Source organism: Arachis ipaensis, chromosome B6 (assembly GCF_059453495.1).
Source record: "Arachis ipaensis isolate K30076 ecotype BB chromosome B6, ASM5945349v1, whole genome shotgun sequence".
NCBI classification, from domain to species: domain Eukaryota; kingdom Viridiplantae; phylum Streptophyta; class Magnoliopsida; order Fabales; family Fabaceae; genus Arachis; species Arachis ipaensis.
Genome location: NC_142441.1, coordinates 48,417,142 through 48,431,352, shown reverse-complemented (window position 1 = coordinate 48,431,352; position 14,211 = coordinate 48,417,142). Strand labels below are relative to the sequence as shown.

The 14,211-nt window shown below is 33.7% G+C and overlaps 1 protein-coding gene and 2 pseudogenes across 1 annotated transcript in view; all 3 read left to right on the top strand.

Moving 5' to 3' along the window:
• The window catches only part of LOC107624649 (uncharacterized), a 38,267-nt gene extending 24,645 nt beyond the window's left edge, over positions 1-13,622 (top strand). The window contains exons 3-5 of the mRNA XM_088489251.1: positions 12,285-12,374; positions 12,489-12,890; positions 13,605-13,622. Of these exons, the coding sequence (XP_088345377.1) occupies positions 12,285-12,374; positions 12,489-12,890; positions 13,605-13,622 (510 nt within the window). The remainder of the gene's footprint in view (positions 1-12,284; positions 12,375-12,488; positions 12,891-13,604) is intronic.
• LOC148555472 (uncharacterized) lies at positions 1,655-2,296 on the top strand (annotated as a pseudogene).
• On the top strand, positions 9,592-11,922 carry LOC148555471 (uncharacterized; annotated as a pseudogene).
• Positions 13,623-14,211: the final 589 nt, after the last annotated feature.

The window sequence follows — 14,211 nt, the reverse complement described above, 5'->3', positions numbered from 1 at the left end:
ATTGAATTTGGTACTATTTTTACCTTGGTACACTTTATTTTGGCCGAGTTCAATTCATAATTCATTCGGTCAGCATCTCCGGCTTTATTTTGGCTCCCCCTCATGTGCATTTGTCATTGATGGAATCAAAGAACTAATTGACGAAATTCTGTGTCAATTAGAACCTTGTTGACCAATTTTTGCTGCATTAGTGCCATGGTTCAGCCATTAATTTGTTCATTGCTTATTCTTTGTGAATTTATATATGGTTTTGGTGCTTTTAATTGTTAATAAATTCATAGGATATCCAAATTGATTACTTGACTTTAGGAAATAGCCAGCTGTTTTGTTTTGCTTAATGGTGCCTGAGTCATATGAATTTTCTTGTTCTTCATACTACTTGACAAATATTGAACTTCATATGAGTTTGACTTGAATTGTTGCTTTGCTGTTGCTTATTTACCTTGAAATGCATTGTTGATGATTTTATTCTTCTTGATGCTTCTTTCATTACATGTTTTATCATCAAGGATTTGCATTGTATGCTTGAAGGTGAGCTTGCTTGTTCTTCCATCTTTTGAACTTCTTTTAGTTAGGAACTACATTACCATGCCACTAATTCTAACCCATTTTTATAACTCTTGACTTCATTGACTTTCTAACTTTTCTTTTAGTTTTAAACTAACCCTTTTAGGTTCCTTTTAAGGCATGATAATTATTGTTGCTTAACAAACAAGCTTCTCACTACTATTGCAGAAATTCTTGGTTTTTGTTCTGATTGTTGTCTGAATTATGTTTTCTTGCATGCCAAGAGTTCATTTCTTAAAGTCAACTCATGAGTGTGTCTCAATCTCCTTTTGTTTCTGGCTTCCTGTCTGCTTGCTTCTTACATGCTTTTCCTTCCTCTACTTTATTTGTTAATCTGTATCCTAGGATTTCTATTTTTCAGGATGTCTAATCCGAAAAGAAATGGCTGGCTAAGGCCAGTTCCAGTAAGAAGAAGCGAGGACAGTCATCTGTTGCTCTAGCGGATATCCTCTTGGATGAATCTTGGCGCGAAAAGAACTTTACTAATAAAGAAAAAGCTGATCAACTGGCGCCTGCGAATGACCCAGTCAAATTTTCCAACCTTTACTGTGAACTCAAGTTTCTAGTCTTTCGAGACACATGGCACCTCTATTTGGAAAGGACGCTCAAAATACCAACCGAATTAAAGAAGTACACTGAAGAGCAGATCAAACAGAGAAAGTGGGTATTTCTAGAAAGAGATCTGGCAGAAGTAAATGCATCCTGGGTCCGTGAGTTCTATTCTAACTATTTTTGGATGACCCTTGATGCAGTGCAGCTTAGAGGAAAGCAGATTTTAGTCACTGAGGAGGCGATAGAGGATATCATCCACTTCCAGCCTAAAATAGATGATACAGATGGTTATCAGAAGGCCGATGAGTCTATTCGATTCATGAGTTTTGACTTGGATGCTGTCAGGCATACCGTAGCCATTGATCCTAATGTTCCATGGGCTTTGAGAAAGTTAAAGATCACTCCACAAGGTATCAAGATTATCTATCTCAATGATAAGGCTAGACTGTGGCAACAGATACTGAGTAATTATGTGATGCCTAGTACTCATGAGTCAGAAGTGCCAGCTACCATGATCATCCTTATTTGGTGCGTCATGGAAGGAAAAGACCTATACCTTCCACGGTTCATCAAAAAGTACATGTCTAGAGTTCATGTCAGAGGCACCCTGCCTTTTCCTTATTTGATCACCCAGATGGCTCGTCGAGCTGAGGTGCCTTGGGAGCCAGAGGATGAGAGACCACCGATTGCCGACTGCAAGAAGATTATTCCGCACGACAAGCGGTTTGGACCTCTAGGCCACAAACCACCTACTATCACTACCTCTACTGATGCAGCCACATCCTCAGCAGCACCTGCAGCACCACCTGCTTCTGCAGCACCGTCATCTGCCTCTCAGCCAGTCTACCATCTTGTACACCGCCTTTTTGAGCACCTTGATCAGATGGAGCACCGCAATCAGCGGCATTATGAGTAGTTGGAGCGTTGCAACAAGCGACGCTATTCACATCTGAAGCTGATTGTGACGTCGGGGCGTACTGACATCCCCTCTGAGCCTGACATACCCTCGGAGCATTCTGAGGAGGAGAAGGATGAGCAGGAGGAGAGCCAGCAGCAAGCACAGCACGCGGAGACTCAGCCTGAGCAGCCTACAGAGCCACCGGCACCTATACAGCCACCACCGACAGAGCCAGCAGCACACCCTTCAGCAGGCAATGATCCTTCTCACCCAGCTTGACTGAGAGCATCGAGAACGATGCTATGCTTTAAGTGTGGGGAGGTCACCGTCTCTGGCAGATTATATTTTGGTGAACCATTTCAGACTTTTATCCTATTTTGCTTTATTTTGTATTTTGCTTTATTTTATTTTATTTTTCTTTTAGTACTTGCACATTTTTGCTTTATTGTACTTCTGTTTATCTTTACTTTGTTGCATTTTGCACTTTGGGCATGTATATATCTTAGATATTTAGCTTGAATTGCACTTTTAGTTTATTAGTTGTGATGTGAAAAAACATAGATTATTGAGCTTAGTTTACCCTTTTGCATATGAGAATTTGTTTTGATTGAAAATAGGGAGTAAACTAACAACTTTTAGCTTTTCATAATCACAACATCTCATTTAGTATATATATACATATAATAATAAGTGTTGGTCAATTGATGAAATTTTCAGGGAATGTATCTTTTTCTTAGAAAAGGCATTTAAGAGTCACATTGATTTGAGTTGAAACTTTTTGTAACTTGCACGATATATATACATAATTGGAATATGGTTTTGAGCTAAGAACACACAACCTGTGAGTTTTTGAGCTTAATTATATAGTTACATTATTTAACCATAATATTTTATTCTTGTGTGTTTTCTTCTCTATGATTACAATATTTGCTTTTCTCCATTCTATATATCCATTGTTTAGTGTATTTACATGCATACATATGATTGAGGCTATTAATTGCTATTAGCTCACTTACCCCAAATAGCCTACCATTTTAATTACCCTTGTCTGCCACTTTGAGCCTTTTAATCCCATTTGTTCTTTATATTACCACATCACTAGCCTTAAGTGAAAAAACAATTAGTTACCTGATTTGAATCTTTGGTTAGCTTAAGATAGTGCATTAACTAAGTGCGGGGAATTGTGGGAAACCTGGGTTAATAGGAATGTGTTGTATTTCCACTTTATTTAAATATTGGGAATTTGGGTGCCTACTCATGTGAAACCAGAAAAACCATATGCATTGAAATGTTATGTTTGCTTTCATGTTCATAAAAAAAATGAAAAAAAATTAATTTTTCACAGCATAAATAAATAAATAAATAAATAAATAGGGGACAAAATTACTCCAATGTTAAGCTTAATAAAAGATCAATGCATATGTGGTGAAATTAAAGAAAATTTGATACATGAGTATGTGAAATATACAAAAGTGAGACTGTGGGTAGCTAGGAATAATTTCATATATATAGAGTGTGTGTATATTAGGTGAAGGCTTTGGTTAGTCAAAGATTCATATTATAGCCCACTTAACTATACATATATCCTCACCCTTACCTTAGCCCCATTACAACCTTGAAAAGACCTCATGATGTTTGCATTTGTACACTTGATAATTGTTGATTGGTTAGATGAAGAACAAAGTTTTAGAAAGCATGATTAGAGGAGGTTTGAGTGGTTTAACCCCAAACACTTGAGTGACTAGAGTGCATATACAAATCCCATGAGGGTTCAATGGCTCATTTCCATATGTCCATATTTGATCATTGCTTGTCTTGCAAGTTTGTGAACCCTTTTGATTAACTCAACTCAATTGTGAATGTGTTCATGATGTAAGCCTTGAAGAAAATACAAAATCAGTATCCAAAATGACACACAAGAATCAATATTATCCAAAACTAAGAAATTATTATCCAAGACCAACCCTGGCTGATGTAAGCCTTGAAGAAAGAACACAGTTAGTACAAAATAGTTTTACCGGATCTGAATTAGTAGAATGGAATTTAGATGGGTTAAGTGAACAAGCTATTTTAGATCTAATGTGTAGTATGACTATGGCAGCAACTGCTTATAAGGCAAAACGAGCTACTGATAGAAAAGCAGCAGTCATGATCACACAAGGGTTCATGGGACAATTAAAAGGATGGTGGGATAACTTTTTAACTATACCATAAAGAGAATTAATCCTAAGTAGTATAAAACCAGAAGACCAATCACAAGATGCCAAAACAACCTTAATTTTTACAATTATAAGAAACTTTCTAGGAGACCCAAATATTTTTAAAGATAGAATATGAACCCAACTAATGAACTTATGATGCCCGACAATGTCTAACTATCGATGGTATAAAGATGTTTTTATTTCTAAATTTATGATGAGAGATGATGTAGCAGCCCCTTTTTGGAAAGAAAGATTCATAGTTGCCCTACCCAAACTCTTTTCAGAAAAGGTTTTACAAAAACTACAATCTTTATTTGGTACTCAAATACCATATGAAGGCCTAACTTTTGGCCAAATACATAATATAGTAGTACAAACCAGAGTAGAAATATGCACTGACACTAGATTACAAGAGAAAATGCGAAGAGAGAATATGAGCAATAAACGAGAATTAGGAAACTTTTGTCAACAATATGGCATTACAACTGAAAAAGAACCTAACAATCAAAATAGAGTCATTAAGAAAAGAAATACAAAAACTTTTGGGAATAGGTACAGGTATCAATCGAAAGAATCTTATACAACAGGAAATAAGCCAAGAGAAAATTACAGGAAAAAACAAAAGTGGACTAATCAAAAGAAAAGTAATAAGAAACAAATAGTTTGTTGGAAGTGTAAAAAACCAGGTCATTATGCCAATAACTGCAAAACAGAAGAAAAAATAAACAAAATCAGTAATGAAGAAGTAAGAAAAGCTTTAGCAGCTATATTAATTGATAGTGAATCAGAGAGCGAAACGGAAAAATAATATTCTTCTGATGATTCGGAAAATTTTATTCAACAATTAGATATACCATCTTCTTTAGAGACTTCTAAAATAGAGGAAGATTCGTGTCTGGGACCAGGAATATGTAACTGTGATAGTTGTGTAAAATCCTTAAATGTAATTACGAGAACTCAAAAGTCAATCAATACCTTAACTAGGGAACAAACAAACACTCTAATTTCTATAATAGATAAATTAGGAGATTCTCCCTTAAAAGATGAATTCTTATTTTAATTAAATGATCTGATTAGGAAAGAAGAAAAATTTAAAGAAGAAATAAGGCCAGTAGAAATTAAGGAAATATATAATAGGTTTAGAACACCTAAAGAAGAAACTTCTTTAAAACATTTACAAGAAGAGATAAAAATGTAAAAATCCGAAATTTCTGAATTGAAACAACAAAATATATCTCTTGATTATAGAATACTAAAATTAGAAGGCAAAAACATAGTAAGATTACAAAAAGGAAAAGAAAAATTAGAATCAATAAAAGAAGAAGAAGAAGAAGAAGAAGAAGAAATTATAAATCCAATTAATTATATTAATAAATTATCATTATTAATTAACCAAAAATGATATACCTCTATAGTCATAATAATCAGAATAGAGAAATTTGAGTTTATAGCTATGATAGACTCAGGGCAGATGTAAATTGTATCCAAGAAGGATTAATACCTTCCAAATACTATGAAAAAATAACTGAAACTATTGTGCATATTTTAATCACTTTTATCCCACTTTTATCCCATTCGATACCTTGATGGCTTTGATGAGTGATTTCAGGTGTAATAGGTTGAAATGGCTTGGTAAGAGTGGAAGGAAAGCATGGAATTGGGAGAAAACATGAAGAAATCAAAGGAGAAGCACACATTGGAGTGTGCGTACGCACAACCTTCTGTTACGCACAAGAACTACTCAGCCATGTGTGCGTACGCACAACCTCTTGTGCGTATGCACAAGAAGAAAATCAGCGAGTGTGCGTACGCACAAGTCCCAGCGCGTGACTCACTTAATGAAAATCGTTGGGGGCGATTTCTGGGCCTCCAGAGTCCAATTTTGGGACTTTCTGAAGCTGATTCACACTATATCAAAGGGGCCCTCTTTCCATGTGAAAGGGGGGAGCAATTAGGGTTAGATTTTAGTCATGTAGTTCATTTTCTCTCCCCATTCTCTTTAGAACCTAGGGTTTTTAGTTTAATTTCCTTGTAATTGCTACTTTTAATTCTTGTTTTGATCTAGTTTATTCTACCTTTCTTTACTTTATTATCTTAATTTCCTTGTTTATCTTGTTAATTTCTCATTTTATTTGTCTTTTATTTTTATGTACACTCTTGTTATTTTCATTTACGTTTAATACAATTTTATGTTTCATGTCATTTATTGCTTTATTGAGTTGCTATCTTTATTTTTCTTGCTTAGTAGTTGTAGTATTTTTTATTTCTTGTCATTTTACCATGCTTTCTTTACATGTCCACCAAGTGTTTGACAAAATGGTTGGTTGGGTTTTTACTTAGTTTTTCACACTCTTGGTAGGGAATTTGGGTGTTTGGGTGAACTTGAGTGGTGGATATCCATTCAACATTGTGTGAGGGTTGTTAATTAATTTGGTTTTCCTTGACTCTAAGTGACCCACTAGTGTTGACTTAGGACTTAGGGATTGAGATTAGTTATGCCTAGTTGACTTATCCTCGATGTAGGGTTGACTAATTGGGATTAATCCACACAGGATTACCATGTTTGTAGTCCACAACTAGGATAGGAATCCTAAATTACCCAATCCTTGCCAAGAGCTCTTTTTAGCATTTAATTGCCCTTTTATTGCTTTCTTTAATTGCTTTGACTTTTAATTCTTTGCATGCTAAGTTACCTTCTTGCACTTTAGTTTCTTGCCAATTGCAATCTCCCAACCTCCATACTCTCTTATAGCCAATAATATAACATTTAATTGCAACTCCTAGGGAAGACGACCCGGGATTTAAAACTCCCGATTATTAATTGGTTTGAATTATGACATCTTTAGATTTAAATTTGATATTGGTCAATTGTTGGATTTGGAACTATACTTACAACGCCATTCTTAATTCGAGATAAAATTCTGAACCCGCTTTGGGCCACCATCATGTAGCCTAAATCCAAAAGCTTTTCATCATAGAAAATTACATGAAATATCTTTACCCTATGAAGATGACTTTAATGAAAAAGATATCCCCACTAAAGCTAAACTAATACAAATGAACAAAGAGTTATTGACATATTATAAAAAAGAAATCCAGGAATACTTAGATAAAGGACTAATCAGGCCATCAAAATCTCCTTGGAGTTGCACAAGGTTCTATGTAATGAAAGCTTCAGAAATTGAAAGAGGAGCTCTAAGGTTAGTAATTAATTATAAGCCTTTAAATAAAGCCTTAAAATGGATAAGATATCCCTTACCAAATAAAAATGACTTAATTAAAAGACTAAGTAAGGCTACTATATTCTATAAATTTGATTTAAAATCCAGATACTACCAAACCTCAGTGAAAAAAGAAGATCGATATAAAACAACTTTTTTATTACCCTTTGGACATTATGAATGGAATGTAATGCCCCAAGGATTAAAAAATGCACCAAGTGAATTTCAAGAAATTATGAATAATATTTTTTATGCATATGTAGATTTTACCATAGTCTACCTAGATGATGTTCTTGTATATTCTAAAGGAATAAACCAGCATATTCAACACCTAGAAAAATTTATTAATATTATAAAAGAAAATGGTCTTGTCCTATCTGAAAAGAAAATGAACATATTTATAACAAAAGTAAGGTTTCTAGGATATGAAATTTTCTAAGGAACAATTACTTCGATTATGAGATCTGTTGAATTTGCAGAAAAATTTCTGAATGAAATTATCGACAAAAAACAATTACAAAGATTTTTAGGATGTCTTAATTATGTGGCTGAATTTCTACCAGGAATAAGAACTTTATGTGAACCTTTGTATAAAAGGCTAAGAAAATAGCCCCCTCCTTGGACAGAAGACATGTCTAAAATAGTTCAAAAAATTAAATATTTAGTAAAAGAAATTCCTTGTTTGAGTATACCAGATCCTAAGGCAAGTCTAATCGTAGAAACAGATGCCTCCGATTTAGGGTATGGAGGAATACTTAAACAAGTTCTTCCAAACTCCTCAAAAGAACAAATAGTTAAATATCATTCGGGTGTATGGAATTCAGCCCAGAAAAATTATGCTACTATTAAAAAAGAAATATTAGCCATTGTCTTATGTGTTTCATGTTTTCAAGAAGACTTATTCAATAGAACCTTCTTAATCAGAACTGATTGCAAAGCAGCCCCTAGTGTATTAAAGAATGATGTTAAAAATCTAGTTTCTAAACAAATATTTGCTAGATGGCAAGCTATATTATCATGCTTTGATTTTTCTATTGAGCATATTAAAGGAGAATCAAATGCATTACCTGATTTTCTAACAAGAGAATTTTTGCAAGGTAAAAATGAGCAAGAAACAAACAAGAAGTGAAGATTATGGTCAACCTCTTGACCAACCAGCAACTCCAATACAAGCTAAACAATTATCTATCAAACCCTTGACGATGTCATAGGTTGTTAAAAGTGAAAAATCATCAGCATCAACTAAAAGCTTATATGAGGTCTTTACAGTTAACAGATATACATTATTGTAGCCATCAGATTTATTTAAAACTAAACCATTATCTGAAGAATATCCTTATCATGAATAATCCATACCTCTAAAAATAATGGCTTTAGAGAAAGAATGTTTTAAGATGGATAGAAGAATCCTTTATAAAACAGTTTTTCCAAATACTTTTCACTATCCTCCAACAAACATCCAAAAAACCCAAACCTTTTATGAATTTATCCTAGTAGACATAGGATCAATTGAATTAACTCATAATAAAGACCAGACCACAAAAGATACAATATTCTCAAAAATTAAGATTATGAAAGTAATGACATTATCAGAATGGGAAAACCCTCCCTTTCATTGTAAAAGTTTTACTAGAAAATTTGAACCACAGTACTACTCCTATTATGATTATATAGATGCCTGGTGGAACACCTTATATCTTTCTCCAAATCTCACTCTTGGTTCATATGGTTCCGAAAAGGGATTTCTCTACAGTTTCCCAAATGGTTCCAGATATGGTTTCAAGAGTTTGGACCAATGGAAGCAATTTTTCCAAAAGAAGCTAGTATGTCTTATGAATATTTCAAAAATAAAACATCATTTCTGGATGGATATAAGCTGATTTCCTTCATTCCCACTATGGAAATATGCTGGATAATGACCTGGGAATATGATTCCGCGGGATATGAAGATACTCTAATTGTACAGTATTTAATTAGAAACATAAAAGTGAAATGGTGGAATAAATTTGACCTGAACCTAATTAGTAAAAGAGCAATTGATAATTGGATGACTATATCCCAAAAAAGAGGAGAACCCGCAAGCCACAGTTCAGGATTCGAAAAAATATCATTTGAAAAAGAAACTCGCTTTCTAGCCCATAAAAAACAAATGATGGCGGCCCTTGCAGCGGCCACCTCAGAAGAAGAGATCCATAATTCTTTAAAAGCAATAAAAGCAGAACCAACAGACGAAGATGAAGAAGTCCAGTCCAGCCCAGGACTGTACATATGAGATACCCAAGATCCATTTGAAGAGTAAAAAAAAAAGAGTCCCGAAATCAGAAAACAGACACCTATACAAAGTTGACAGAGAAGGTGTCAAGACGATCTCATAAAATAATAAAAGCATCTCATGCAGAAAGAAACAAAAGTCATCAGCAGGATTCCAACAGAATCACAGCAGAAAGAACAAAACCAGCTACCGATTTACGGAAAACTAGAAGAAGACATTAACTCGGAGACAGAACTTCTGAATTCGCCCACAGCAAGAGCAAACAGATTAGCAAAACCAAGGGTTAAAATGTAAAATAATAAAGGGCTTAGCCTACTATAAAAGGGGTGGGGGAGGGGGTTGTTGATCATCCACAATTCTACACACATCCTCTCATACTCTGAAACATAAACACTTTTAAGCTTTCATTGCAATCCCTGTATTTAAAAGTTTCATCCTTTTTATTTTGGTTCAAGCCTCTGAATTATAATACAAGTTCATATTACTCCATCATCAAGCGAGTATTAATATTTAGTTCATTATTGGTATATTAGATTTTATTATTATATTGACAGTACTTTTTAATACTCTATTTATTATTAATTTTAATATTTTTATTATTAATATGGTAATCTCAATAGTTGATATATATATATATATATATATATATATATATATATATATATATATATATATATATATATATATATATATATATATATCATGAAATCTTAATGTATGATTACTTTATTATGTGCCTACCGTATGATCACTGCATATGACCATGTCTTTATTAAAAAAAATGATAACTAGGAATTGGATCAATGATAAATCGGGAATTTGATTTGCTGTTGCTGCATCACAGTTTTCTTCTTTTTTTTTTTTTATGTTTGCTACAAATGAATTATGTTGATGCTTTATTTGGCTTTTTTTTTTTTTTTATACAGGATGAACAATGAAGGAAATTCCAAAAGAAAAATATTAAGGACCCTATCACAAATAGAGTCACAAAGAAGTCCCTTGAAGATGAAGAGTCCAGTAAAAACTTCAGAAAAAATTCAATTCACGAGTGCTTATGCATTGCTAAAACAATTTCAAATCAAAAGGGAACATGTTTTAGCTGCATGTGGGGATAATAGTAAACATGAAACAAGGAAAAAGGGCAAGATCCTAAAAAAGTAGTTGACAAGAGTTGACGATGAAGGTCAAAGTAAATTGGCAACCAAGAAGATAACAAACATCAAAGACGGTGATGATCAAATCAAGATGCCAACAAAGAATTCCAACGAAGAAAATCATCTAGTCAAGATGAAAGCCAATGAACATGAGGGTCAAAGTGGGAAGAAGCCGTCTATGAAGAAGGTGCCAATGAAGAAATCAAAGGTGGAAGATAATAAAGCCAAGATGAATACCAATGATGCTGATGGTCAAAGCAAGAAGCCGACCAATAAGAAGATGTCGATGAAGGAATCGAATCAAGAAGATACCAACGAAGAAGAACATAATATTGAGTCTCTCATCCCAGCTATGACTTTAGATGAATTCTTTGAAAAATATAGGATATCATTAGATGAAAATGATGAAGAATATGAATATGATTATCATGATCACAATCCAAGTATTGGTGATAGTAGTGACAGTCAACTCGGTAATGCCTTTATCCCTTTTTTCAATAGCAAATAGTGAAAGATGCCAACCTAACTCTTGTATTTAGTAGATTAATCTTTTATGCATTAGATTAGTATTCTTCTTAATATTCTCTAGTAATGACATTGGAAATAGGTACCAAAAAGAAAAAAGTTCGTGGTCCCACCCAACTCACATATTCATGCTATGGAGACACAGATAGAGTTAAGATGGTACAACGGCAAACCCATAGGCCCAACAAAGACACATGTTCAATTGTTTAGTCGGTTCTTGGGTACACTTGCAAGAAACTCTAATTTGGTCACGTTATTATATACTAATTGGCAAGCTGTGTCCAGTGAGACTAAAACTTCAATGTTGGATTATGCAAAGGTGAATTGATCATTCTCCTTTTTAAATTCTTTACAAATAGGCTTAGTATGTATGGTAAAATAACATAATTCTGTTGTTTATTCGTAGTGTAAATATAACATTCCTAGTGATGCTGAGCCTTGGGTGATAGATACCATTGGAGAGGCATGGAAGCAATTTAAGAAACGCATAAAAAATATCACTATACACCGTACAACTCATTCAGAGAGATGATGAAAAATCGTCCAATGACTGTACCTGAACTGCATTTTCGAAAATTAGTTCAATTTTGGAGGCACAGTATCATCAAAGTAAGTTATTTTCACAACTCTCTTGGATTTAGTGATGGTATCGTGTATTTAACTAACTCTATGTAATTTTATATTGCAACAAAATGTAGGTTATTTCTGACAAAAATCGTGAAAACAGATCCAAGCAAAAATGGAATCATCGAATGGTCCAGTTAGTTTTGAATTAGTACGCGCTGAATTGGTATTTTTTTTGTGCTTTTTATTTAAGTATTTTTGCATCTTTCATGTTATATGTGTTTACTTAGTCACATGTTGGTGGTTTCTTTGTAGCGTGCAAAGAAGGAGGACAATGAAGATCCATCACAATCTGAGATGTTTGTTGTAACTCGTACAAACAAAAAGGGAGAGACTAATTCGGGAACAAAAGAGACGATTGTAAGTTGTCTAGTTTCTTAGAAAAGTACACCAAACAAGAAATGTGTTAGCTATTTTTTTATTCTAAAGCATTTGGTTGCATGCACTTATTTTGATTCTATTTGTGTGTAATAGGATCATCTTCAAAATTTGAAACAATCAAGATACAATGATGATGAAGTAGTTCAAACAGTTTTCGGAAAGGAGAGACATGGTAGAGTTCGTTTTTATGGTCGATCAGTCACAAAATCCTCTCTTAAAAAGGATAAGAAAATCCGACAAATGCAACAACAACATAATGAAGTGGTTTCAACTATGGAGAAAAATCAAAATAGCTTAACTTCCAAGTTGGATGGTTTAACGAACTTGATTAAAACGGTGTTGCAACAAGTCAATCCTGGTATGAGTGCAGAACAAGTGCAAGTAATGATAGAAGCCACCCAACAATCTCTGCCTGACGCGAGTAGTGCACCAAATGATGTGCGGCGAAGCATTCCTCCTTCACTTGGATCGAACCATGTATTAAAGGATATGGAAGTAAGTACTGTTCAAAATTAGTAGTTAAATTAATAGTATGCTTTTGGTAAATGATATATCATGAATTTAAGTTAAAGTTAAGGTTTTAGGATTGTGAATAATTTATATTTATACATGGAAACTGGCTGCAAAACTGAAACAAACATATGCACAAGACAAGACTAGGCCGTTCATAGTGAAAACAATTGCTTGGCCTCTCAATTTGTGACGTACGTGGATATCTCACAAGTCATGCATTTTTTTTCTTGGAAAGTGTAGATGTTATGTTTAAGTGTTGAAAAAATTCATTCAAGAATTTTCATTCACCTTCTAATTTCTATGTTCTTCAATTAAAATCATATTGCTTATGTTTCTTAATTTGTTCACTTATACTACTAGTAACTTAGTTTCAATACACAAATTAGTCATATATGAAAACCTTATTTCAGCAGCTTACTTGCTAACTGAACGCAAAATCAAGTAAGAAAAAGGTTTAAAACTCCTTTATTTTATCTTCCCCCTATATTAATAACGGAAATGAGTTCTTTTTTATTATTTATTTATTTTGACCAATGAAGAAACTCAATGAGTTACTGCAGCAAGTATAACTTGCAAAGATCCAAAAGCAAGAAACTAAATAAGCATAGTTTATCTTATAGCCTTAGTTTGCTGCATATGTACTGCATCATGAAAAGCATTTTTGCTCTATTCTAACATGTTTATTTATTTTGCTAGCAGGAAGACATGATGTGATGAAGAAAATATGTTCCATACATATATGACATGGGATGAATCTTACAATGACCTTAGTTATGTAAATGTAATATTTTGATGTGTTCTGTACTTTTTGAGGTATTACATATAATTGGATAAAGTACAATCTATTTTGATTTGTGTTATTAAGAGTAAAAATTAAACATATCTATCTTATAATGAAACTTTTATGATTTAGATTTCTTGTGTTTCTTATTTTTAGATTTATTTTGTGATTATCATCATTTTGGGATGTGATTATAATTTTAAAAAAATAAATCCCATAAACAACAACAGGCTATAGTCACCGTTTTTAAAATAAGGTGACCATAGATAACCTATGGTCACGGTTTTAAGGAGGGGTGACCATAGATAACCTATGGTCACGGTTTTTTACCGTGACCATAGATAATGCTATGGTAACGGTTTTGAGGTGGGGTGACCATAGATAAGGCTATGGTCACGGTTTTGAGGTGGGGTGACCATAGAGGCTATGGTCACGGTGAAAACCGTAACCATAGATAAGGCTATGGTCACAGTTTTAAAGAGGGGTGACCATAGAGGCTATGGTCACGATTTTTACGCATGA